Consider the following 27,956-nt stretch of genomic DNA (forward strand, 5'->3'; position numbering starts at 1 on the left):
TTGTTTCTCCCAAGTAACCAATAGACAGAGTAAGAGTTAAGCAGAAGTCAGTTTTTCGAAACCTAATCTGAGAGGGGCAACCTATCATTTTTGCTAAAGTATTCTGTTCTTAGAGGTATGTTGCTAGGTGTAGCCTACACTGAAGGGTAGGGTGTTATACTGGATGTGAATACTAGACAGTGGGGATCATCTTAAAGGTTTGCCTATTACTCCATAAGAGAGTACAGAATGGTGTAGGGATAATATACATGTTCAGCTTTATGATAGTTCCAGTACTGATTGACAGTGTTTGAGAGTTACTATTATTATAATTCTCACCAACACTTGGTATTTTCACTCCATATATTTTTTTTTACTTGATATATTTTTAATGTAATCATTTTAATGCCATAAATTTTCTTGTAAACACAGCTTTAGCCACATCCCAAAAGTTTGATTTATTGTTTTCATTTTTATTGAGAGTAAATAAAACTGCAAGAAAGTAGGAGATACGTAACTTAAATGAAATGTACAAATTCCTCAAAAGACAGAAAATATTAAGTGACCAAAACTGACATGAGTTAGAAAGTTTTCCTTTTCATAAAGTGTTTGTTTAAGATTAGTATTATTTGTTCCTTAAATCTTTGATAAAATTCAAGATAGCTATTTGTGGTAAAGTTTTAAATTATGAACTCAGGTTTTAAAAAATAGATCCTGTGTTAATTCAGATTTTAAATTTCTTTAGCTGTATCCCACAGATTTTCATATACTGGTGTGTGCAAGTGTGGGGGAGATGCAGAGGGAAAGAATCTCCAAGCAGACTCCCAGCTGAGCTAGGAGCTGGAGACAGGGCTGGATCTCACAACCCATGAGATCACCACCTGAGCGAAAGCTGAGAGTTGGATGCTTAACCGACTGAGCCACCCAGACAGCCCTGTTATACTGGGTTTTTACTTTCACTCAGTTTAAAATATTTTCTTTTGTGATTTCTCCTGTGACCCATGGTTGTTTCTAAGTGTGTGGTTTAATTTGTAAATATTTTAGGTTTTTCCAGATATCTTCATGTTACTCTTTTTGTGTGTGTGTGTGTTACTCTTTTTTAAGGTTACTTTGTATTGTATCATTTCAGTCTTTCTACATTTCCTGGAATTTGTTTTAATGTCAAGCATATAGTATGTATGAATGGTCTATATACATTTGAAAAGAGTGTATAGTCTACTTTTGTTAAGTGTATTGCCTTATAAATGTCAATAAAATAAGCTGTTTGAAAATTCAAGTCTTTTGGGTGCCTGGTTGGCTCAGTTAGTAGAGCGTCCAACTTTTGATCTTGGAGGCTGTGTGTTTGAGCCCCACGTTAGGTGTATAGATTACTTTAAAACAAAGAAAATTCAAGGAGCTCCTGGGTAGCTTGGTCGTTAAATATCTGCCTTCGGCTCAGGTCGGGATCCCAGGGTCCTGGGATTGAGCCCTGTGTTAGGCTCCCTGCTTGGCGGGAAGCCTGCTTCTCCCTCTGCCACTCCCCAGCTTGTATTCCCTCTCTGGCTATCTCTCCTCTCTCTCTGTGTCAAATAAATAAAATCTTGAAAAAAAAATTCAAGTTTTCTGATATATTTACTGATTTTCTTTTTGTTCTGTTAAGTACTGAAAGAGGAGAGAATTGGCATTTCCATCCATAATTACAGATTTTTTATTTCTTTGTAGTTATGTCAGTTCTTGCTTCATTGTGTAGAGTGTCCCTCACTTTGAATTTAATCCATTCCTTTGTGTCTCGATTTAGGTTGTGTGTTTTTGGCAGGAATACCCCAGAAATGATGTTTTTTTCTGAGTGTATTATATCAGAAGGCAAATGGTGTTGATTTGTTCTTACTTGTAGTGTTAATTTTGATACTTGGTTAAGGTTGCATTTGCTAGGTTTTCCACTGTAAATTTATTGTTTTTCCCTTGAAAGTTTGGTTGATCTAACTTGCAAAGCCATCTGGGCCTGGGTTGGGAGTAGAAGATGGGAAGTCTTTATTTATTGATTCAACATCTTTAACTCATATGGTTTAATTCAAGTTGTTTCCTCTCACAGTAATTTTGGAATTTTATATTTTTCTAGGAATGTATTCATTTGATTATTTATTTCATAAGTTTATTCTGTAGTTTATAATACTCATGTTAATTTTTAATCTCTGTAGCCTTTATTTATTCTTTTTTTTTTTTTTTTTGTTCTGAATTGTTTCTTTTGTCCTTGATCTGTTATGCCAGAGGCCCAGGTATTGTTTTAAAAGAATCAGTTTTTGGTTTTTATGAATCTTTAAGAGATTTTCAGTTCTTGATTTCATGGTTTTCTGTTCTTTAAAATTTTTTCTTCTTTCATGTTTGTTGGGTTTGTTCTCTTGCTCCTTTCCTAACTTCTTTGAATTGGATAATTAATCCACTAATTTTTTAATTTCCTGTTTCAACTGTAAATTTATCTTAAGGAATTAAATTTGGAAACCACAAGTTTGTGTTTTCATTTCATTATATCAACTATTTTTACAGTTTTCTTATAATTTAAAAAAAGTCCTTTTTAACTCAGGGTTGTTCACTGGTGTTAAAATTTTAGTTTCCAGACATTAGCTACTCTTTTGTTATTGTTTCTATTTTTATTGTAGAGTTTCTGTCCAGTGTATTCTTTTAGATTATATTGAGATCTTTTTTTTAGGAACTAATGCAGGAATTGGCAAACTATGACCCAAGGGCTAAATAGAGTTCACTGCCATCTGTTAAGCTTAAATGCTAAAATGGCTTTTACCCTTGCAAATAGTTAAAAAAAAAAAATACTGTATCTTGTGATAAGTGAAAATTAGATGAGATTTGAGTCTCAGCGTCTGTAAGTGACGTTTTATGGAAGACAGTCATGCTTATTCGTTTTCATATTGTCTGGTTGCTTTTGTATAGTTGTGGCAGAGACCGTATGTTCAGCAAAGCCTTAAATACTTAATATTTGGCCCTTTACAAATCAAGTTTGCCCACCTGACACAGTGTCTTTTTTTGTAAGTGTGTTTTCTTAGTTGGATGTCTGTTTCTGTAGTCATTGGATCTATTAATTCAAGTTATTGATTGTATTTGTTTTTTTCTGGTCATATTTTATATGTTTGTTCTATTAGTTTGTAAGAGGCATGTATTAACATTTCAACTCAACTGTTGATTATCTTTTTTCCCTATTATATTTCATCATCATGATGATGACCCAGAATTTTAATTTTGGATTATACATACTTCTCATTTTCTTTAGGAAACAAAGGGCTTTTTTTTCTTTTTCTTTTTTTAAAAGATTTTATTTATTTATTTGACAGACAGAGATCACAAAGTAGGCAGAGAGGCAGGCAGAGAGAGGGGGAAGCAGGCTCCCTGCTGAATAGAGAGCCCGCTGGGCTCCATCCCAGGACCCTGAGATCATGACCTGAGCCGAAGGCAGAGGCTTTAACCCACTGAGCCGCCCAGGTGCCCCGAGGTTTTAGCTTTGAGTCAAACTGTGGACGGGACATGAGTGAAGGAAGCCTACCATTCTCTTGTTGCAGGGCAGAATGTAGCAACTATAAGGATAAAAAATAAAAGTGAAGCTGGCAGAGGCAGGGAAGGAGAGCACAGATTATTTTTCCTAACAGTTTTGTCTTTCAAAATGGAGAAGTAAGAGGTGGTCAGATTGACAAAATAAACAATAAAATTATGAAGTTTAGTATTTAAGATTTAAAGGTAACTTATTTAAGAATTAAAATTAATAGCATATATTTCAAACATTAAGAGGGCAAGAAAATAGAAAAGTTTAATAAGAGATACATTTTTAAGTTTTAATATTAGAGTTGGTGTTTTAAATTTTTAAATTTTTATTTTTCTAAAGACTTTATTTGAGACAGAGAACAAACAGTGGGGAGGGGCGGGGGGGAGAGAGAGAGAGAGAGAGGAGCAGATTCCCTGCTGGGCAGGAAGCCATTACGATGCAGGGCTTGATCCCAAGACCCTGAGATCATGACCAGAGCCCAAGGCAGATGCTGAACTGACTGAGCCACCCAGGCACCCTAAGTTGGTTTATTTTTAAAGTTGATAACTCAGAAGTAGTGGTGTAACCATATTATCTAGGGTTATAGGGACAACCATTACAAAGTCTGAGAACTATTTAAAGATTAGGATTGGGTGGAGGGATTTGCTTTATCATATAAACTTCTTTATAATAGTTGATATAGGGCATGTATTTGAAGAAAGTAAAAATTCATAAATAAAAGTTAAGAGAACAGAGGTAGTTCAACAAAAAATAAGTTCAGTCATATGTATATAGGAGAAGTCTCATGTGCAGTGTTGCCCTCCTAGTCTTTCCCCCAAAGGTAATAATTTTATTAGCTTTTCATTTACTTTTCTGATACCGTTTATGCAAGTAAAGGCAAGTATACATCCCAGGACCCTGAGATCATGACCTGAGCCGAAGGCAGAGGCTTTAACCCACTGAGCCACCCAGGCGCCCCGAGGTTTTAGCTTTGAGTCAAACTGTGGACGGGACATGAGTGAAGGAAGCCTACCATTCTCTTCCTCTTCCAGTACAGAAGGCAGCATATTTATATACACTGCTCTTCACTTTAATTTTCTCAACAAAGCAGAAGGAATTTTCCTCAGAGTTTCCCCCTTTCTAATTTTTTAAAGAAGATTTTATTTATTTTAAAGTAATCTCTACACCCATTGTGGGGCTTGAGCTCAAAATCCTGAGATCAAGAGTCACGTGTTCTGCGTACTAAGCCAGCTAGGCATCCCATTCTAGTTTTTTTTAACAGCTGCAGAATATTTTGTGGATATAGAAGTTAATTCATTAGGTCCTCTGTTGGTGGACTCTTAAGTTATTTACAATACTGTGCTATAATGAACAGTTCCTAATGACTAATCTTTATAGATATTTCCTGTATATGCAGGTGTATCTGTGAAGTAGAGTCCTGACATGGGATTGCTATATCAAATTTTAAATATGTTGCAGGTAAATAATACCAGAAACTCCATTGCAATAGTACTATTTTGCATGACTATGTTCTTGGTGAGATTATGCTGTTGAACTTTTGGATTTTTGCCAGTCTTACTGGTGAGAAATGTTATCTCGGTTTAAGGTTTTTTTTTTTTTTTTTTAAAGATTTTATTTATTTATTTGACAGAGAGAGACACAGCGAGAGAGGGAACACAAGAAGGGGAGCAGCAGAGGGAGAAGGAGAAGCAGGCAGGCTTCCTGCAAAGCAGGGAACCCAGTGCAGGGCTCTGTCCCAGGCCCCTGGGATCAGGACCTGAGCCCAAGGCAGATGCTTAACGACTGAGCCACCCAGGCGCCCCTAATGTTTTGTGTTTTAATATATGAGTGAGTGAGGTAGAGCGTATTTATGTATCTTTAAGGGTGGTTGTATTCCCCTTTCTTTTGGGTGTTGGTTCTCGTCCTTTACTTATCTTTTAGCTCAGTCGGTCTTTCTTTTCAACTTAGAAGCTCTTTGTAAATTAGAGAGATAAATCCTTTGTCTACATGAATTGTACATAGTACTCCCTGTGTCGTTTGATCTGCTTATGAAGCTTTTTTTTGGTCATGTGGAGTCTTTTGATTTGAATTTTATGTATTAGTGTGTTTGCTTATTTTTAGTGTAACTGGATTTTGAATCATGATACTGGGCTCTCCCTATTCAAGACTCATAAAAGAATTCATTCATGGGTTTTGTTTTGTTTTGTTTTAAATACTGGTGTGATAGGGGTCCGTGGGTGGCTCAGTCGGTTAAGTGGCTGCCTTCGGCTCCGGTCATAATCCCAGGGTCCTGGGCTTGAGCCCTGCATCGGGTTTCCCGCTCAGTGGGGAGCCTGCTTCTCCCTCTCCCTCCATCTGCTGCTCCCCCTATTTGTGCTCTGTCAAATAAATGGGTAGAATCTTTTGAAAAAACTAATAGTGTGATTATTTTTCATATTTAGATTTTTATTCATTTAGAGTTTATGCTGGTGTATGGTGTGTGTGTGTGTGAGATATGGGGTCAACTTTATCTTTTTCCAAATGGCTATCCAGTTTTCCAGATACCATTTATTATAAAGTCCAATTTCTCTAAATTGATGATAGATTTTAGTACTTTAGCTGTTGCAAAAGTAATGTGACCATAGGTATAAAACCTGGTCATTCTAATTGTCAGTTAACCTCTGAGAGAACAATAGGCAAAGTGGGAGGGAATCTTCCTTCTAAATAATAATAGCTACTAAGTCCTTTATGTGTATTTTTGTGTGTAATCATCACAGCACTATGAGGAAGGTGTCTTTATTTTCCTCATCTCAGACATGGGAACGGGAGCAGAGAAAGCAAATAATTTATCCTTCATTTAGAAAGTAGTGGAGTCAGAACTTAAATCCAGAGAGAGATTCCATAGGCCTATGCTGTTTTAACACATTTAACTCTATAACACTGTGTCCAGTCTCTGATTGGATTGGAGGCAACAAACACAGAGTCTCCTATTTCTCCCTCTTTCAAATTTATTGCTAATGCTGCTGCAGCAGCAAAGGTTGTAGAGATGGAACCATAACTAAAGTGTGTCTGGGTTCCAGCCTTACCAGAGAGCTGCAAGAAAAGTTAAGATTAGTTTGACCATTTAGGATTGTCAATGTACAGAAAATAGTTAATGTAGCCAACTGGAGACTGCTGTCCTTAGGAAGGCTGTTTGTAAGTTGGTGCTTGGCTAGAGTCGCGGCTGGTAAACAGTTCCCTGCATTGATATGACTTGTCCTTAAATGATAAGAATGTCTTACTGTTCTTAGAGTGTTTGTGTAAATGATATGGTTTATACTTTCTGGGAGTCTGGAATTTGGGTACATGCTAGGCAGAGGGTATCTGGGTGACCAGCTCCCCATACAAACCCTGGGCAATGAATTTCTAATGACTTTCCCTGGTAAATAGCTTTCCACAAGTGTTAACCACAATTCATTACAGGAGGAATTAAGTATGTGTGGCCTCACTGGGCGAGAATTCTTAGCTTGTACTTGGTGTCCCCCAGATTTTGCTCCATATACCTTTCTTCTTGCTTGCTTTGCCTTGTATCCTTCCATTGTAATGAGTCTTAGCTGTGAACACTTTATGCCAAGTCTTCTGAGTCCTTTTAGAGAATTACTGAACATGGAGTTGGTCTTGAGGCTAATTCTAGACATCGACATTAAAATGTTTGTTTTGATTTGGGCGATAGGGGTATGTATGTATATGTAGGTGGGAATTGGAGAGAGGGAGAAAATGAAGGATGTATATAGAATTTGAGATTTTTATAACTTTGGGGAGTTAGCAGTAACAGGAGCTGAGACTGACACCAGAGAAGAGTTTCCTCGTTTACACATAGAAGGAATACTGGCAGATTAACAGTGCTTTGTGCTCAGTCATTACTGCAGACAGGAACTTCATTCAGCCTCTGTTGCTAATGATGACCTGTGGAGCAATAGCATCAACAATCAAGGAGCAGAATAGTAGCTGCAGAGTCAGCCTTTTTACCTGAGCTAGCACTCCTCAGATTGTAGGATTTGTCATTCAAGAGAGGGCTCCTGCTTATGAAAATAAGACATTTTCTTGAGAAGTTGTGTGAGTGACAATTGTGGGTAAAAGAAGAAAGAGCCAAATGCATAATCATAGGTTTTTAACATCTCTCTTAATTATGCTAGAATAAGTCGACATAACCAGCATTCTATTTACAAGTACTACTTATGCCCCTCTCCCCCAGATTAAAAAAAAAAAAAGCATATTCCTGTCTTGCTATGTGTCAGTATACAAGAAGTCCTTTGTGAAAAGGAACTTTGCGTATTTATTGTAACATTAGACTAGAAGAGGATAACAACCTGTGATGTTACCCTAACCTAATACCTTAGATCAAACAGGCAGTATGTGATGGGCTAGATTCGAATGAAAGATGTGTTGGCAAAGCACATGCTCTGTTTTTTATACTGTGGTGCCTATATTGGCTTTAGGGAAATTCATATTCCATATGGCATTTGGTTAATAAGCACCATTATTTTTAGAAATTGCTTTTTCTAGGACAAATAAATATATATATATATTTAAAGATTTTATTTATTTATTTGACAGACAGAGATCACAAGCAGGCAGAGAGGCAGGCAGAGAGAGGGGAGGAAGCAGGCTACCTGCTAAGCAGAGAGCCCAGCGTGGGGCTCGACCCCAGGACCCTGGGATCATGACCTGAACCGAAGGCAGAGGCTTTAATCCACTGAGCCATCCAGGCACCCCTAGGACAAATAAATATTATACTGTTTTATTAGAATCAGAGATGGAAGCATTGTTTCCAGTCTGCTTAAGTAGTAAAGTGTATTTTTTTTTTAAGATTTTATTTTTATTTATTTGACAGAGGAGATCACAAGTAGGCAGAGAGGCAGGTAGAGATAGGTGGGGAAGCAGGCTCCCCACTGAGCAGACAAGCTGGGATCATGACCTGGGACGAAGGCAGAGGCTTTTAACCCGATGAGCGACCCAGGTATCTGTGTATCTGTAATTTAACTAAGATCAAAAGGAGGTTGGAATACTGCCCTATTTTTGTGCTGCTTTGGAATTCCACTGGGAATTCCATTCACTCTGATTTCTTAATGTTTGTTCTTTAAGGAAAGATGAACCAGCTTAAGTCCATATGATGTGGCTCTTATCATATTTATAGGTGCTTATAGTTCACTAAATGATGCAAAAAGAAATTTTACTTTATTTTTTAAAAGAAATTTTAAGAAATATAAAATTAAATAAATGTTTTGTTAACATTTTTGAGATGGCAGTATGGTAATGGTCAATAGAAGAGTTAACCAAAAATCTTCATGAAATGTATTTGATTGAACGATCCATGGAAGGGGTGCCTGGGTGGCTCAGTTGTTAAGCATCTGCCTTTGGCTCAGGATCCCAGGGTCCTGGGATGGAGCCCAGAGTTGGGTTCCCTGCTCAGCAGGAAGCCAGCTTCTCCCATGCTCCCCCTCTCCATTTGTGTCCATTTCTCACTGTGTCTCTCTCTGTCAAATAAATAAATAAAGTCTTTAAAAAAAAATCCATGGTGACAAAATTTTTATTTATTTAATTATTATTTTAAAACATTTTATTTATTTGAGAGAGAGAATATGAGTGTGGGGGGAGAGGCAGAGGAAGAGGGAGAAGCAGAGGCCCAACTGAGCATGGAGTTTGACGTGGGGTTTGATCCCAGGACCCCAAGATCATGACTTGAGATGAGAGTAGACGCTTAATAACTGAGCTACCCAGGTGCCCCAGCAAAATTTTTAAAGTTCACTATTTTTCAAAATGAAAATAACCCCTTTCTCTCTGATTAATTAGTATTTACACATGACAAGTAGAGAAGCCAGATAAAATAATCCCTGCTAATATTTAGGTGAATTTGCTTTTCTCAACACAGTAGCTAGAGTGATCTTTTAAAAAGTAAATCGGATTATGTTACTCCTCTGTTCAAAACTCTGTGTCCCTCATTTCACATAGTAACATTTTTTAGAATGGCCTTCAGTGCCACACATTATTACACACCCTCCTAATGTCTTTATTTCTCTTTACCCCTTGCTTACTCCTCTGAGAAGTTGCCTTCTCAGAGTTTTCTAGAATATGCAAGGGATTCTATACCAATTTCTTCTGCCTACAACATTCTTCCCTCAGTTATCTACATAGCTTACTCCTTACCTCCTTTAAGACTTTGCTTAAAAGTAACTTTAAGTCTTTCCTTCGCTACCTGTTTAAAATTGTAATCATCCTCTTCATCTCTGGCTGCTCCTTTCCCTACATTTTATTTTATTTTTTTAAAGATTTTATTTATTTATTTGACAGAGAGAGATCACAAGTAGGCAGAGAGGCAGGCAGAGAGAGAGAGAGGAGGAAGCAGGCTCCCTGCTGAGCAGAGAGCCCGATGCGGGACTCGATCCCAGGACCCTGAGATCATGACCTGAGCCGAAGGCAGCGGCTTAACCCACTGAGCCACCCAGACGCCCCTTTCCCTACATTTTAAAAGCATGTATGACTTTATTTATAAAAAGATTATTTTTTATTTATTTGTGAGAGTGAGAGAGAACATGGGCAGAGTGAGGGACAGAGGAAGAATCAGACTCACCTCTGAGCCTGGAGTCTGATGCCGGACTCAATCCCAGGACTCAGGGACCATGACCCAAGCCAAAGGCAGACGCCCAACCAACTGAACCACCCAGGTGCCCCAAAAAGCACTTATAACTTTAAAAAGTATTATGTAATTTAAAAATTTTTGATTATTATCTGTTTTCTTCTGCAAGATTGTAAGCTCCGTACATTAGGGGGAGGGTTTTTTCCATCATTCACTGGGATTTTCCCCAGAAGTTAAAGACCTGGCTCTCATAGTTGGGTGCTCAGTAAATATTTGTTGGATTTGTTGAATGAAGGAATGTTATTGCTAAGGCAGTTATACACATTGAATTCAATGTGGACTATGCTGTACAGTAGGAACGGAATATTCAAATCAATGGCATTTTGGTTGCATGTCCTGAATTAGAAGGCCTTTGGAGGAATAATTTGTCCTTTAAAGAGTTAATATTTTTTGCTAAGATGCCCATATAAAATGAAGGGATTCAGGATCATTTTAGTGAAATAGGTTCATAAATGGGATTTTGAACATTGCCACAGCTGCATATATGAAGAATTTACCCCATCATTGCCTTTTTATTCTCACTGTTCTAGAATCTCACCAGTGACAGCTTTGGAAAGGAACATACTACAGATGAACAATGTGGTAACTGTTTTGGGATTGTTGGTGGTGGTAATTGTTTTTTAAGAAATGTGTTTAGGCACGATCACACAATTAGTAGCTGAGGAGTGTGTTTGTGGGAATATGATCTCCAAGTCATTTGTAGGGGTAGAGTTACCAATAATAGGTAGTGCCTTTGGGTTTGGATTTGCTTTGAGTTGGAGGAGGCTGTGAAAAGGTGAATGTTAACAAAAGGCTGAAGTAAAAAACAACAAAACTTGGAGTTACTGCCTTAGAGTTAATCTGAAAGCTTCTCTGAAAATTCAGTTTATTTCCTTTTCTAATTTTTATTCCTTTTTGAAGCAAAAAAGATTTGAACATAGGTGCCACGTATAACATTATAGTAGGTTCTGTGGAGGGAGGGTATAAAGGTGATTAATCAGGAAACCATAATCAACAAGTGTATATAGTATGGTGAGACTTTACATAATAGCACTTTTGTTTCTATTTATGAAAAAACATAGTTAACAGAGCAGGATTAACGTGTTTTCTGTTCTGGAAAGTGTTCACAAAGCCTCACTAAGACTGTCTGCTAGAAATATTAATAGAGGGGACTACCTTGGCTTTACGGTAGAACTTGGATATTAATTCCAGTATGCAGATTCTTATATTTAAAAAAGAAGTACTAGGATCTTAGACAATTCTGGGGTAATTTTGGTAGCCTCTTTTTTATGGTCATAGAATAAAACAAATGCTATCTGAAATTCATATGCATTTTATTTTATTTATTTATTTTTTTTAAAGATTTTATTTATTTATTTGACAGACAGAGATCACAAGTAGGCAGAGAGGCAGGCAGAGAGAGAGGAGGAAGCAGGCTCCCCGCTGAGCAGAGAGCCCGATGCGGGACTTGATCCCAGGACTCTGAGATCATGACCTGAGCCGAAGGCAGCGGCTTAACCCACTGAGCCACCCAGGCGCCCCTCATATGCATTTTAAATGTTCTCTGAAATTTAACTTGTTAGTAAAGGTTTATTTTCACAATCTTCCTTACATGTTACTTTAGCAAGTGTTTCTCGGTTGTGTGGATTGCCTTCTATCATATTAATAATATCTCTTCAACACGAACTAAAACCACTTCCCATCAAATTTGATAATGAAGCACTTTATTTGTGCTGCTTAATTATAATATTCCTTTGCTTTGTTGTCATGTGTATTTCATTATTCTTCAACAGGAGAGAACTTCAGTAATTGATACTTGAGGCAGCTGATTGGTGTGTTGACTTAGCCAGAGAGCTAACAAGTACACAGAGCAACTGCTGCACTTATGTAAATTTACTTTGTGTTTCTAAGGAGACTGTTGATCCAGTGTTTTCATACAGCCCACCTCCCGAGATGTCTTCATTATTCGGCTTATTAAAGCCTTTTTGTGTAAGGTTAATTTGTTTGTCTGTAGCACAGGGGTCTTCATCCTGCTTATTTTCCAACCCATCTCTTAAATCATAGTAGTCAGCCCTTGTGAGAGATACTCAATTTACCTAGGTCTGCATTGCTCTTTCCTTGGTATAATGGAAAATTGCTTTTCAGACATTTAGGATATAAATATTAAGTATATTTTTCAGATTTTTTTTGAACTGTAGTGGTTTGTAATTATAGGTGGTGATGTGTTTTTAGGAGAAAGAATATATGTCTAGGAAAGAAAAGTTGTTTTTTAAAAGAAAGGACTGTTTAAAATAATATGGAACTAATTGAGTTTTTGTCATCTTTTACAGAGCTTTACAAAATAATATGACTTTTGGGATTTGAGCTTTATAATATTAAACCTTTGTTTTCTATAATTTGAAAATTAATTATTGGGGGGGAAAGCTTAGCCAGTAAAGTTTGATTATCAGAATACTTTTCCTATGACCTCATTTTCAAATGTAAGCTCCTTTTGCTCTCCTTGTCTTTTGTTTATCAATCCTGAAATTATTAGGGTCAAAATAAAGTATCATAATTATTTGAGAGATGTGTGGTTTAGTCTACCTGAGGAATAGTCAACCCTTTTTCTGATATAAGACAGGATTCCCAGGTCTGAAACTTTAGGATCAAATCTTGTTTCTTGTGTATTAAGTATAAAAATAAAAATAGCCATTCCAACACTTCCACCTAATTCCCTGATGTTTGCTTTACATATGTGTAATTTTTGGAAAGCTTTTCCTGTTGCTCTTGAAAGATCTAGTAGAATTATCACACTTAAGTGTTTTTATTTTGAAGACTCTGCAGTGTTAATCATTTTCTTATTATTACAGTTTATATTTTATGTGGAAACATTGAATGTGACTGTTGTTATATTAATTTATTTAAGATGTCATATAAATTTAAATTATTGTGATTTTTGTATATGTGTGTACTTGATCACATTTTTAGGCCAAATTTTTCTTTTACAGTTAGAAGTCCAAATGGTAATTCAGAGATTAAGAATAAAGTTTTAAAAAATTTGTTAAATGAATAGTTTTATTATACTTGGTTGATTCATCATTTAACCATGAGAGGAATTAGGCCAGCTGCAAAGTTAGGGGACATGGTCCACAGAAGACTACTCTTATCTGACACTAGGTATAAGTTCTGGGGGTTTCCAGAACCAATGTTGAGGTCTCATAATTTGCTAGAAGGATTTATAGAACTCACTGAAAGCTGTTAGAGTCATGATTACTGGTTATTACAGGGAAAGTATATAGATTTTAGTCTGCTGAGGGAAGAAACACATTTGGCCAAGTCTGGGAAAGTACCAGACACAGAACATCCTTTGTCCTCTCTATATGGCATTAGGATACATTATTTTCCCAGCACCATTGTGTGACAATACTTATGGAGTATTGTCAAATGGGGAAGCTCACTTGTGCTTTAGCAATTAAGTATATTTTTTGTTGAGAAGCTCCTTTCTGTAGGCAATATACTGCATTCTAAATGAAGTAATAACGTAGCATAATTCCATGATATCAATAAATTGCAAGTAACACTAATATTAAGAATCCATTAAAAATAATTATGAAGAATATAACAATGTAGCAAAGGCTTACCACTTATAAAAGGATTATAGAGAGGAGCCTAGATTCATATTATAACTTTGCAAAATGCACTTAAAATGAATTATAAAAATAAAAATCTAGCTATTTAACATCTATAGATTTATTCTGAGATAATTGAATGAGTATGCAAAGTTGTGTAAATAAGGATAGGTATAGTGAAAAATTTTAGTTTTTTTCTTCTTTTAACAGATCTTATCAGTGTTCTGCAGGAAAGATCCTAATGTCCAGGCTGATACTTTATTCTTTCTCATTCCCAGTTCTATAAATAAATAGAACTTTATTAAATATCCTATGTAATCCTATACAAAGAGGGTTTCAGCTTTATTTATTAGAAATGGATATATATTTTAATAATTTGTTACATAAAATGCAAAAAGCATTGCTTTCAGTTTTTGTTTTTGTTTTTTTTAAAGATTTTATTTATTTGAGAGAGCACACACATGAGCAGTGGGGAGGGGTAGAGGGAGAAGAAGAAGCAGACTCCCCGCTGAGGCTAGAGCCCCATGTGGGACTCTATCCCAGGACACTGAGATCATGACAGGAGCCAAAGGCAGACCTGTAACTGACTGAGCTACCTAGGCCCCCAGTTGCTTTCAGTTTTTAAGCGTGTTTTATCAAAACCAAGTCTTGTATCAATTTTTTAAATCAGTTTTTGTTGTTAGAATGGGGAAGTGACTTTTTTTTTTTTTTTACAAAGTTTACTTTATTGAATGTTGCCTTTCACCTTTTGGAGATTATTACCTAGTAATACTTACACTGAATACATGTACCTTTTGAAAATGAGTACTTAATCAACAGTGTTTATTGCAAGTGTTTAAGGGATACCTTTGTATTAGAAATGTTAATCCTCAGAGTAACACCCACAAGGATGGGTGGGTACCATTATGATTCTTTTTTATAGATGAGCAAACTGAGCCTAGTATCAGACAAAGGTAAGTTTAAGGTGGAGCTGTTCAAACCTACTTATGGTCTACTCTAGAAGACTGTATTTTAAACCACTTTATGTTCTGTGTTTATTACAGTATTTCTATAGTAGTTCTCAGTTGGGTACATGTTAGAGCTTTGGAAATAATACAGGTTTTGCCTCAGCCTGGATCTTCTAGTTAAGAATCTCTGGGGTGGGGACGCCTGGGTAGCTCAGTGGGTTAAAGCCTCTGCCTTCAGTTGGGGTTGTGATCCCGGGGTCCTGGGATTGAGTCTGCTCAGCAGGGAGCCTGCTTCCTTCTCTCTCTCTGCCTGCCTTTCTGCCTACTTGTGATCTCTGTCAAATAAATAAATAAATCTTAAAAAAAAAAAAATCTCTGGGGTGGCGGGGCGCCTAGGTGGCTCAGTGGGTTAAGCTCAGGTCATGATACCAGGGTCCTGGGATTGAGCCCCACCCACATCAGACTGCTCAGTGGGGAGCTTGCTTCCCCTTCTCTCTGCCTGCCTCTCTGCCTACTTTTGATCTCTCTCTCTCTCTCTCTTTCTCTCTCTCTGTCAAATAAATAAATAAATAAATAAAATCTTTTTTTTTTTTTTTAAGATTTTATTTATTTATTTGACAGAGAGAGATTACTCGATCCCAGGACCCTGAGATCATGACCTGAGCCAAAGGCAGAGGCTTAACCCACTGAGCCACCCAGGCGCCCTACTTTTTTTTTTTTTTTTTTTTTTGAAGATTTTATTTATTTGAGAGAGAGGGAGTGAGAGGGAGCACGAGAGTGGGAATGAGGGGCAGAGGGACAAGCAGGCTCCCCAGAGCAGGGAGGGAGCCTGATGCAGGATTCGATCCCTGGACTCCAGCATCATGATCTGAGCTGAAGGCAGATGCTTAATTAGGCTATCTGGGCTCCCCAAATAGTATTTATTTTAAACTGGTTATATGATTCTAATGCATAACCAAGGCAGAAAGCCATTACATGTAATGTACCTGGCACTGTGCTATAGACTGTGGGGAAATATAATCAAATATAAGACACAATAATTGACCTCAAAGTAGCTGAAAAAAATCTGTGCATACACATTTGACAAAATGTGTGATATTGATAGTTAAACATACAGGAAAGATATATTCTGCAAGTGTGCTAAAATCCTAAAACATACACATTTTAGACAATCATACAATTAAGACAATCAGAATTAAGTTCAACCTCTTCATTTGGGGGATAGAAAAATTTTCAAGGATATGGTATTTATTTGTGATCAGTAGGTAAGAATGGATATGTAGTGAAGGGATAGTGTTTGAGATGGGAGAATAGCATAAAGAGGCAAGAATAAAGATGAGCGTCTGGGGCAAATTCCAGGACAGGAGTGTTACCATGAGTAGGAGGTCCAGGTTAGAAAGAGCTTTTAATAGCCATTACAATAAGTTTAGACTTGATTAAATAGTAAGCAGCAGGTAAAACTTTCATGTTAATTGTTGACTGGTGATTTCCTAGTTAGTAAACTAGGTAAAAGTTTATTAAATGAGATAGAAATAGAGCTGTGAGTAACTCCGTTCTCTTCCCAAAATGGAAACTGAAGTGGCATGTGTGCATTAAGAAGACTGCAAACAACTTTTTTTGATTCTTAGCTCTCAAGCACTGTGGGGTCTGTGTTAAAGTTTGACACCTTTGCTAGATGCATTTTAAGTAATCTCCCCTGCGTCCAAGGGAGTGCTTTTCTGAAAGTTTGTTCCTTTCCCCCCTCCAAGGTTTTATTTATTCATTTGAGAGAGAGCAGAAGAGCCAGTGACAGAGCACAGGCAGGGGGAGTTGCAGAGGGAGAGGGAGAAGCTGACTCCCTGCTGAGGATCCCTGCTGAGCAGGGAGCCCATGGGGCTCCATCTCAGGACGCCAGCATCACGACCTGAGCTGAAGGCAGACGCTTAACTGACTATGCCTTCCAGGAGTCCCTGAAGATTTGTTCTTTGTTAGCTTTTTAATACAAAAATTCTAGGGGCGCCTGGGTGGCTCAGTGGGTTGAGCCGCTGCCTTCGGCTCGGGTCATGATCTCGGGGTCCTGGGATCGAGTCCCACATCGGGCTCTTTGCTCGGCGGGAAGCCTGCTTCCTCCTCTCTCTCTCTCTCTGCCTGCCTTTCTGCCTATTTGTGATCTCTCTCTTCAAAAAAAAAAAAAAAATTTTTAAAAAAAAAAAAAAAATTCTAGAGCAAGATTTGGTTCCTTGCAGGAGAGTTTGGTTCTTTGGGTAACTGAAAGGTGTTTGCACTTGTTCTCTTCTCTGTAATGGCTGACTTTCATGAAACTGCTTTATTCTTTTTTTCAATCAGTCTTTTAAATCCTTTGGTAGAATTCTTATTTCCTTTTCCTTTAGCTGCTGTATCCCTTTGTATTTTATTTGGGAGAGGCTGTTATATTTTATTTTATTTTTTTTATTTTTACAAAATCAAATCACTGTTATTTGCTCATAATTTAAAGTTGTGTAATTTTTCTGGTGTATATTGTCTGCCTTTTGCTTCTTTCCTTCCTTTATTCTAGGTATAGATGGCCATAAGTAACTCATATGATTGTGTAACTCATACTTTTATTGTGTTTTTGTTTTGTTTTTTGAATGTTGTCTGCCGTTGAAGGGATGCCTTCTGGATCACCACTATATAGGCATGAACTCTGAGAATTAACTGTAGTAGTTCATAGCTTGATCAATCTTTTCTTATCCCTTACAGGTTGATTCAGCATAGGTGATGGTAATGACTGTTTTAGGCAGGGAGGAAGTCTCAAGTCAGTAGGAATCCTCTGGCTCAGAATGATGCATTTCTTGTTTCATTGTTTTATTTTGTTTATTTTTTTTACTTTATATTTGGAAAAAATTTAGAAGTGTAAAGATACTATGGAAGGGTCCTGTGTACCCTTCACAGTTTTCTCTGATGGTTGCATTTTAATTATAGTGCATTATCAAAACAAAGATGTTGATATTGTACAATGCCTATTTATAATTCTTTCATTTTATTGCTTGTGTAGATTCACATAACTATCACCTCAATCAAGATACAGAATTGAGGGGCGCCTGGGTGGCTCAGTGGATTAAGCCGCTGCCTTCGGCTCAGGTCATGATCTCAGTGTCCTGGGATTGAGCCCCGCATCTGGCTCTCTGCTCGGCGGGGAGCCTGCTTCCCCCTCTGTCTCTGCCTGCCTCTCTGCCTACTTGTGATCTCTCTCTCTGTCAAATAAAATAAATAAAATCTTAAAAAAAAAAAAAAGATACAGAATTGATCAGTCCCCCACAAAGATCTCCATTCTCGTACCCTTTTATAATCATACCCATTACCTGCCACCAACTATCTCCGCTCCCTTGCAACCACTGGTCTCTTTTTCACCTCTATAATTTTGTCATTTTGAGAATGTTACATAAATAAAATCATAGAACATGTGATTTTTCATTTTGAGAATATGGTTGTTTGATTGTTTTTTTATGTTTCATTTTAAAGAAACCACCAAACTGTCCAAAGTCGCTGTACCCTTCCTGTCAGCAATGTATAAGAGATCCACTTTCTTCCACATTCCTCCCTTGCATTTGATACTGTCATTTTTCCTTATTCTAATTGTTTTGATAGGTGTGTGGTGATGTCATAGTCTTAAATTTTGTTTGAAGTGCTCTCTGTGGTTTTAAAATTTGCATTTCCTTAATGTCTAATGGTGTTGAGTATCTTTTCATGTGCTTAGAGGTCATTTGTATATCTTTGGAGAAAGGACTTTTCAGATGCTTTTTGCCTGTTTTTTTTTTTTTACAAATACGTCTTTTTATTATTTAGATTTTGCAAATACTTTCTCCCATTCTCTGGCTTGTCTTTTCATTTTTTTGATAGTGTCCTTGAAGTACATTAGCTTTTTTCTGTTTGTTCTTATTTAAATTCCAGTTAATTAACATACAGTGTACTACTAGTTTCAGATGTACAATATAGTGATTCAGTACTTCCATAGTTGCCCTGTGCTCTTCACAGGTGCACTCCTTAATCCCCATCACTGTTTATTAAACATGTGCTAATGATGAGGGAGCAGGAGGCTGGCTGAGGACAGAGCAAAAGCTGGCGCCTTGCACCCTCTCTTCACCTGCTCCCCTCCATATGTGTGGCATTCCTCAGGCACCCCTGACCGCCATAAAACGATAAATGGTTCACTTGCAGGGATCACAGTCCTGCAGAACAGGAGTCTCCCTTGCTCTACAGATGTCCTAGAGGTCTAAACAGGGAGGTTACCTTATCGATAGCACAAATTTCCAGAGGCAAATAACTCTCCGTTCCTGAAGCCCTAATGTCTCCCTCCCACCATACAGTGGAGGAGACTGAGGTAGAAGGGAATGTAAATGATAGCAGGATCATAATACCCCACCAAGAATCTCCCAATTATCTTGATGTTAATGCCTGACCTAAAGACGGCATTGATCAAGCCGTAAGGGCAAGGACTCCGCCCCCCCCCCCCCCCCCCCCCGCACCTTGTAGGCCCTCCCTAACATGTGAAAACTGTTGAAACCTCCCATCCCTTCCCCTCACCTTCCCCCAACCGCAAGGTGTATAATATGCCTACCCTCACAACCCGGGGCAGCAGCTCTTCCTGCCCACGGGTCCTGTCCCCGTGCTTTAATAAACCACCTTTGCACCAGCGACGTCTTAAGAATTCTTTCTTTAGTCGTCAGCTCCAAACCTCACCCCACCGAACCTGACTTAGGTTCTGGGACTTCATCACTTCCACCCACTTCCCTCCTGGTAACCATCTCTTTGTTCTCTTTTGTTAAGAGTCTGTTACTTGGTTTGCCTTTCTCTCTCTCTTTCTCTCTCTCTTTCTTTTTTCCCCTTTGCACATTTGTTTTGCTCCTTAAATTCCACATACGAGTAAAATTGTGTGGTATTTCTCTTTTTGTGACTGACTTATTTTGCTTTGCATAACACTCTCTAGCTCCATCCATGTCATTGCACATGGCAGGATTTCATTCTTTTTTATGGCTGAATAGTATTCTATTGTGTATGTATACCTCAGCTTCTTCTCTTTTTTTCAAGATTTTATTTATTTATTTGACAGAGATCACAAGTAGGCAGAGAAGCAGGCTGAAAGAGAGAGAGGAAGAAGCAGGCTCCCTGCTGAGCAGAGAGCCTGATGTGGGACTCCATCCCAGGATCATGACCTGAGCTGAAGGCAGAGGCCTAACCCACTGAGCCACCCAGGCGCCCCTATACCTCAGCTTCTTTATCCATTCATTAACTTTTTTTTTAACTTCTTGAGGAACCTCCATAATGTGTTCCATGGTGATTGTACCAGTTTGCATTACCCCACAGTAATGCAAGAGGGTTCGCCTTTCTCCACATCCTTGCCAACACCTTTTTGTTTCCCATGCTGTTGATTTTAGGCATTGTGACAGGTGTGAGGTGATATCTTCTAGTTTTGCTTTGCATTTCGCTCATGGTAAGTGATGCTGAGTATGTTTTCATGTGTATTTTGGCTGTCGGTATGTCTTCTTTGAGAAAGTGTCTCTGTCTTCTGCCTAGGTTTTAATTGGATTATTTGTTTTGGGGGTGTTGAGTAGTATCCGTTCTTTATATATTTTGGATACTAACCATTTATTGGGTATGTCATTTGCAAATACCTTCTCCCAGTCTGCGGGATGCCTTTTAGTTTTGTTGATTGTTTCCTTTGCTGTGCAGAAGCTTTTTATTTTGATGTAGTCCCCATAGTTTATTTTTGCTTTCATCTCCCTTGTTTCAGGAGACCTATCTAGAAAGTAGTTGCTGTGGCTGATGGTCAAAGGAGTTAGGATTTTTACAGGTTTTTTTTTTTTTTTTTTTTAGATTTTATTTATTTATTTGACAGAGAAGGAACACAAGCAGGGGAGGCGTGAGAAGGAGAAGCAGGCTTCCCACCGAGCAGGGAACCTGATGTGCAGGGCTCCATCCCAGGACCCTGGAATCATGACCTGAGCCAAAGGCAGACACTTAATGACTGAGCCACTCAGGTGCCCCGGATTTCTACTGTTTTTGTGGGTTTTATTTTTTCAGGTCTCAAATTTAGGTCTTTAAACTGTTTTAACTTTATGTTTGTATGTGGTGTATGAAAGTGGTGCATTTTGTTCTTTTGCTTGTTGCTGTCCAGTGTGTCATTTTAGTTTTGGCCATATTTCTGAACTCAATAATACAGTAGTATAGGGTATAATCATTTGTGACTGACTTCTTATGTGACTGACTTAGCATGCTTGTGAGATTTATCTATGTTACTGTATGGAGCAGTAGTTCATTCTTATTGCTATAAATCACTGCATTTACAAAAATCTATCCACTTTGCGAAAGAGGAACTTTTACACTGTTGGTGGGAGTGCAAGCTGGTACATCCACTCTGGAAAACAGTATGGAGGTTTCTCAAAACGTTCAAAATAGAGATACCCAGGGGCACCTGGGTGGCTCAGTGGGTTAAAGCCTCTCTGCCTTTGGCTCAGGTCTGAGTCCCGCATTGGGCTCTCTGCTCAGCAGGGAGCCTGCTTCCTTTCCCCTCCCTCTGCCTCTCTCTCTGCCTATTTGTAATCTCTGTCTTTCAAATAAGTAAATGAAATCTTTAAAAAAAAAAATAGAGCTACCCTATGACCCAGCAATCGCACTACTAGGTATTTACCCCAAAGATACAAGTGTAGTGATTGGAAGGGGCACTCGAATCCCAATGTTTACAGCAGCAATGTCCATAATAGCCAAACTATGGAAAGAACCCAAATCAGATGTCCCTTGATGAATGAATGGATAAAGAAGATATGGGGGGGTGTATGTGCGTGTACATGTATATCTACATACACACACACATATAACAGAATATTACTCAGCCATCAAAAAAAAAAAAAAGAAAAATGTTGCCATTCGCAATGACATGGATGGAAATAGAGGGGAATTAGGCTAAGTGAAATAATTCAGTCAGAGAAAAAATTATTGTATGATTTCACTCCTATGTGGAATTTAAGAAACAAAACAGTAATATAGGGGAAGGGAGGGAAAAATAAAACAAGATGAAATCAGAGACGGGGACAAACCATAAGGGACTCTTAATCATAGGAAACAAAACCAAAGGTTGCTGGAGAGGAGGGAGTAGGGGAATGGGGATAACCAAGTGATGGACATTAAGGAGGGCATGTGATGTAATGAGCACTGGGTGTTATATAAGACTGGTGAATCACTGACCTCCGCCTGTGAAACTAATAATACACTATATGATAACAAATTGAATTTAAATGAAAAAAATTTCTTCATTTACTTAAAAAGAAATCCGTCCATTCTTTCATTGATAACTGGCTATTTCCTATTTGGCAGGTAGAAATAATGCTGCTGAGAACATTCTCATTTGTTTAGGTACAGATAAACATTCAATCTCCTGAGTTCATCCATAGGAGTAGAATACATAAGGGTTGTAGATTCAACTTCACCGTTATTGAGTCCCGTCTTCCAAAGCTGTGCCAGCTTGCACTCCCAACTAATAACATACTCGTTTAGATGCTCCATGTTGTTATCGACTCTTGATATTGTCAGTCTCTTTTAATATCTAGTATTTTATTGTGGTTTTAACCTCATTTCCCTGATGACCAGTGGAATCAAGCATCTTTTCATATGTTTATTGAATATGATAATAGTCATTTAGATATAGGTTAGAAAAATATTTGTTTCTGGTTCACTTACAGGGTTGGTGGCTGTTGTGAAGCTATATGTATTTTTATTCTGGAAATTAGGCCAAAAGAGCAGCCCCTCTTGGAATATGCTCCTATTTCACAGAGAAAAGGGAAAAAATTAGCAGAAACTGCTCTAAAATCTTTTGATGCTTCTGTTTGGATTTATTGAAGGTCATGTCTGTTCATATTCTATAGGCCAAAAAAGCCTATCACAAAACCGTGCTCAGTGTTGGAAGTTCTCTCTCACAGGAGGCATTCCAAGTCACATCATCATGGATGGGGGTGAAAAATCCTTTCACAGGAGGAGAAATCACAAATATTCTGAAATAAAAAGTCTGCCACTTTGTTGGGTACCTGTTGAACTATTGTGGTTTTCTTTTACCTTGACTTTTTTTGCTAATGAGGTTTTTTTTCCGCCTCTGGTTATAAAACCTGGTGGCTCAGTCAGTTAAGCATCTGACTCTGGGTTTCCGTTCAGGTCATGACCTCAGGGTCCTGAGATGGATCCTTGCTCAAGGAGTGGGGTGGGGATGCGGATAGCTACTTGAGAGTCTTTCTCCTCCCTCTCCATCCCCCTCTGCTCCTTCTCCGCTCTTATTTGCACTGTCTCTCTCAAATAAATCCTAAAAAAAAAAAATCAGTAAAACTTGTTGGGATTATATGTAATTGCAGATACTTTCTTCTTCTCTATAACTTGCCTTTTAGATTCCTCATGTCTTTTCCTAAATAAAATTCTTTTAAAAAAAATTGACATGTAGTATTAGTTTCAGGTGCAACATTAAGATCTTATATTATATATATTGTAAATAAAATTATTAATTTCAGTGTCTCATTTGTATTTTTCCTTCATAGTTGTACTTCTGTGTCTTATTTAAGAAAATTTTCCTTACTCCAAAATTATGAAGATACTCTTCTGTTACCTTCTAGAGTCTTTATTGTTATGCCTTTTACATTTAAGTGTGCAGTCCTCCTAGAATTAGTTGACATTTTAACATACTTCTATAAGTCTAGGAAAAAGCTAAAATGGTTTTAGTAGTTTCAAATAAACTCAGTTTACATATAGAAACATATTAATACTAAACTCATGTATATGTAGGAAATATATCTGTTAGTAACACCTCTTTTACCAAATTCTCAGAGATAAAAACATGCTGGGTATGTTTAAATTTTTACTGTTTTTAAACCTGCAGAAATTCATCTTTCTCCATAGCTGCAAGTAGCCAGTGAACCACAAAGTTAAGGTATTATCAGGAATATAACAGATGTTCCTTAAATGAGGCCTTAATCTTGGTCCTTCCAGAAGTTGAGATTTTCATTTTAATTTCATCTTGTGTGCTTACTTAATTTCTTCCTCTTGTCCCACCTTGTCTGTATAAATTTCTAGTGAAGAACCAAAGGGAATAATATCTGGATATTTAATACAGGATTGTTTATTTTATTTTTTTTTTCAAGATTTTATTTATTTGACAGAAATTACAAGTACACTGAGAGGCAGGCAGAGAGAGAGAGAGAGAAGGAAGCAGGCTCCCTGCTGAGCAGAGAGCCCGATGTGGGACTCCATCCCAGGACCCTGAGATCACGACCTGAGCCGAAGGCAGCGGCCTAACCCACTGAGCCACCCAGGCGCCCAATACAGGATTGTTTAAATACTTGTATTTCTATTACACAAATACATTGGTGGTTTGCCTTTCTTTAGCAAAGGCTGAAGTTTTGTCCTATAGTGATACTTAACACCTAAACATTAAACATCTTTTGGAGAATTATAACTATTCTAATATTTGTGGAATAATTTGAGAATTAAGTTTTATCATCCTGTAGACCAAAATATTTGATCTTAAGAATTGACCAAGTAAGGGCACCTGGGTGGCTCAGTTGGTTGAATGACTGCCTTCTGCTCAGGTCATGATCCTGGAGGCCTGGGATCGAGTCCCGAATGGGGCTCCCTGCTCAGCAGGGAGTCTGCTTCTCCCTCTGATCCTCTCCCCTCTCATGCTCTCTCCCTCTCTCAGTCTGTCTCAAGTAAATAAATAAAGTCTTTCAAGTAAATAAATAAAATCTTCAAAAAAAGAATTGACCAAGTTAATCAGTGACATTTGGAAATTGTTTGATTTTAATTCCTTTTTTTTTTTTTTTAAAGATGTTATTTATTTATTTGACACAGAGAGACAACGAGAAAGGGAACACAAGCAGGGGGAGTGTGAGAGGGAGAAGCAGGCTTCCAGCTGAGCAGGGAGTCTGATACAGGACTCCATCCCAGGACCTAAGCCACCCAGTATCCCACAATTGGTCAAAACTCTTACATATAGGAAAAAGGAAATTATTTAAACACAAGTTGTTTAAAAATATCATACACATTAAAGATCATTGTGAACATTAATGAATAAAAAAATCACTGATTATAAAGGATTTGGTCAATGTAGAAATAAGTTGTGTCTTTGTGTTCAACTTTAAAAAAATACATAGGTATCAAGAAGTTGGGATGCTTAGCAGGTACTACACTAATGATTTCCATATGAGTACTTAGAAATAAATATGCTGGGGACACGAGTGTGGCTCAGTTGGTAAGTGTCTGCCTTTGGCTTGGTTCATAATCCCAGGGTCCTGGAATTGGGTCCCACATCGGGGTCCCTGCTCATGGGGAGCCTGCTTCTCTTTCTCCTCGGCCCCCACTCGTGCTCTCTCTTTCTGACAAATAAATAAAATCTTAAAAAAACAAAACCCAATTTCAGGGTGCAACCCCTAAATGTGATTTCTGGTACTTCAGATATAACATCTGTTCATAACAGGGTTGCAGGATTATGTCCCCCATTATGTGATAGCAATATTTCTTTCTTTCTTTCTTTCTTTCTTTCTTTCTTTCTTTCTTTCTTTCAATAACAACCATGTGGCTATGCAGTAATTTTTCTTCTGTAAAATTTACTTCCAACCTTTATTTAGATTTTGTGATTCTTGAGGACTTCGCCTTAAATGCCTTGACCTTCAGACAAAGTAATATTATTAACTTTTGATAGTTTTAGTAGTAAACGTGGACCATTATCCAGGGCTCATTTTATTAACATAGTATTTATTGGTCTTGCTTTTCAGCGGGGATCTGATGAGCTTCTCTCTTCTGGTGTCATTAACGGACCTTTTACCATGAACAATTCTACTCCTATAGGTGTGTATGGTGAGTTTTCACTTTTTCAAAATCTAAAATGTTTTCTTTCTGTGAGTTTCAAAAAAAATTTTTTTTTACTGTGTTTCTTTGCTCATATTACAAACATATCTTGAAGTCCATTATTTATAAAAAAAAACTAATTTATTGCAGTCAAGCTCACATAAGTGAAATTACCAATTGTAGATCTTAAGTTTTAAGAATTTGGATCTAATTTAATAATTACTTTTTTGATTGATCTTATTTTTGTTTTTTAGTTGTGATAAAACTGTCAATCAGTTGGTGACCCAGAACAACTGATAAAAGCTGGATTTAAAAGCCTGTGTTGAATGATGGTTTAGCATATTAGAAGTATTAAAACTATAAGATCACATGATTTTTTAAAAATTGGAACATAACTTACATTCCGTAGGTTACCATGTGGTTTAAAAATAAATGTTCTTGAAATTTGGGGACTGTAAAATGAACTGGTGGAGTATAGTTAAGAGGCTCTTACTGTACAGAATATCCCAGTTAGGGATGGTAATTTGTACTGTACCACTAGCAGTTGTGATAGAACAAAAGCATTTACAGAAGGTGAAATTGATAATAGCTGGTGACTAATTGAATGTTTGAATAAGGGATTCCATCAATGATTTATTTCCAGGTTTGGACTTGGATAATTGGGTAGATGAATGGTGGTGCCATTTATGTAGAATATATAGGAAGAAGTTGGACAGCATAACAGGTTCAGATTTTTATATGTTGAATTTGAGGTTCCTTTGCAACATCCAAATGGAAGTGTTGGGTAGTCACTGTATTCTTCTGGTCTCACCATCAGGAGAGAAACTTGGAAATTAGCATCATCCACAGTTGAAAAGGCATGAAGAGTGGAGAGTTTCAGAAAAGGCCAGATATTTATTTATATATAAAAATTTTATTTATTTATTAGAGAAAGAGTACAAAAGACTATATAAGCAGGGGAGAGGGAGAAACAGGTTCCCCACTGAGTGGGGAGCCCAGTGCAGGGCTCAGTCCCAGGACTGTGGGATCATGACCTGAGCCGAAGGCAGATGCCCAATGAACTGAGCTACCCAGGTGCCCCTGAAGGCCAGATTTTTATCCAAATGTTTTTGGGGTTACAGGGAATAGAAAATGAGTGGACCTCACTTTCCAGACCCTGAGCAATATGGTGTTTAGGAGAATGAATGGCTTTTTTGTGAGGATTGTATAAGAGAAGTAGACTAAGTTCTATTAAGGCAAAAGATGCAATGAAAATTCATGGAAGAGATTAAGAATATATGGGAATTAGTTAACCATGGTACACTGTTCTACAGTACTAAATGGAAAGGTTTTGTGGACAGGACAGCAGCAGAGGACTTGTTCTCGTAGAAGTGTGAACAGAGTAATCTGAGCATGAAACTAAAGTGTTTTCTCAAACTTGAGCTGGCATCAGAATCACCTGGAGGGCCTGTTAAAGCATAGCTGTTGAGTCCATATCCAGAATTTCTAATAAAGTAGATCTGAGGTGGGTCCTCAGAATTTGTATTTGCACAAGTTTCTGGGTAATAGTGATGTTGCCTTGAGGAACCATATTTGGATACTGTTGTATGAGGAAATACTAGAATCTGAAGTTTCTAAACCTAATTATCCTCTTGGTCAGGTATGTTTATAAAAATGCTTAAAAAATAATTGTTGTAAAAAAAAAAATTGCTAGAGACTTAGGGGGCTTGGGTGGCTCAGTTGGTTAAGCCTCTTGACTCCCGATCTCAGCTCACATGCTTTGATCTCAGGGTCATGTGTTCAGGTCTCATGTTGTGCTCCATACTGGGCATGGAGCGTACTTTTAAAAAAAAAAATAAATAAATAAAAGCCGTTACTCCTAGAGTACAGTAAATCTAAGGTGGGGCCAATTATATTTTTATTTTAAAAATAGGTCACTTTGGTCACGTATATGAACTACCAGGATGGATAACCAGAAAGATTTCATGTTTGTTTATTGATTACTTAGGAAAAGAAAGACATATGAAATGGGAGTTTAGCTGGCAGCAGCAATTTGTTCTGTTTTGGGTTTATGTTTTGAATGTCTTATATCCCATTTTGTGTTCAGTGTTTCTCTTCCTGAAGTATATCCTCTTTAGTAGCTATTTCTGCAAAGCTCTATAAATGGTAACCTCTCAGAGTTTCACTAAAAATGTTTATTTCATTAGCACTATTCAATGTTAGTTAGCTATTTTGAATTTTAGGTTGCCAGTTTTTTCTCTTAACACAATGAATGTATTGTTCTATTATTCTTTTGGTGTCTGTTGTTGAGAAGTCTGTTGTCAGTGTTGGTTATTACTTTGTAGGTAAAATTACTTCTCTATACTCATTTTAAAACATTTTCCTCCTTATTTTTGTTCAGTGGCTTAACTAGCTATTTGTAGATATGGATCACAGAGTCTCAACCCTGGATGATCACTAAAATA

The 27,956-nt window shown here is 37.5% G+C and overlaps 1 protein-coding gene across 9 annotated transcripts in view; it reads left to right on the forward strand.

Moving 5' to 3' along the window:
- The window catches only part of PTBP3 (polypyrimidine tract binding protein 3), a 121,972-nt gene that overhangs the window by 14,042 nt on the left and 79,974 nt on the right, over positions 1-27,956 (forward strand). For 4 of the 9 annotated variants that reach the window (XM_059411051.1, XM_059411054.1, XM_059411056.1 and 1 more), the window contains one exon: positions 25,440-25,512. In XM_059411051.1, coding sequence (XP_059267034.1) covers positions 25,440-25,512 — 73 coding nt within the window. Of the gene's footprint in view, positions 1-25,438; positions 25,522-27,956 lie in introns of those variants that run through there. The other 5 variants (XR_009406252.1, XM_059411050.1, XM_059411052.1 and 2 more) reach the window with 2 other exon arrangements.

This window comes from Mustela nigripes, chromosome 9, assembly GCF_022355385.1.
Source record: "Mustela nigripes isolate SB6536 chromosome 9, MUSNIG.SB6536, whole genome shotgun sequence".
NCBI classification, from domain to species: domain Eukaryota; kingdom Metazoa; phylum Chordata; class Mammalia; order Carnivora; family Mustelidae; genus Mustela; species Mustela nigripes.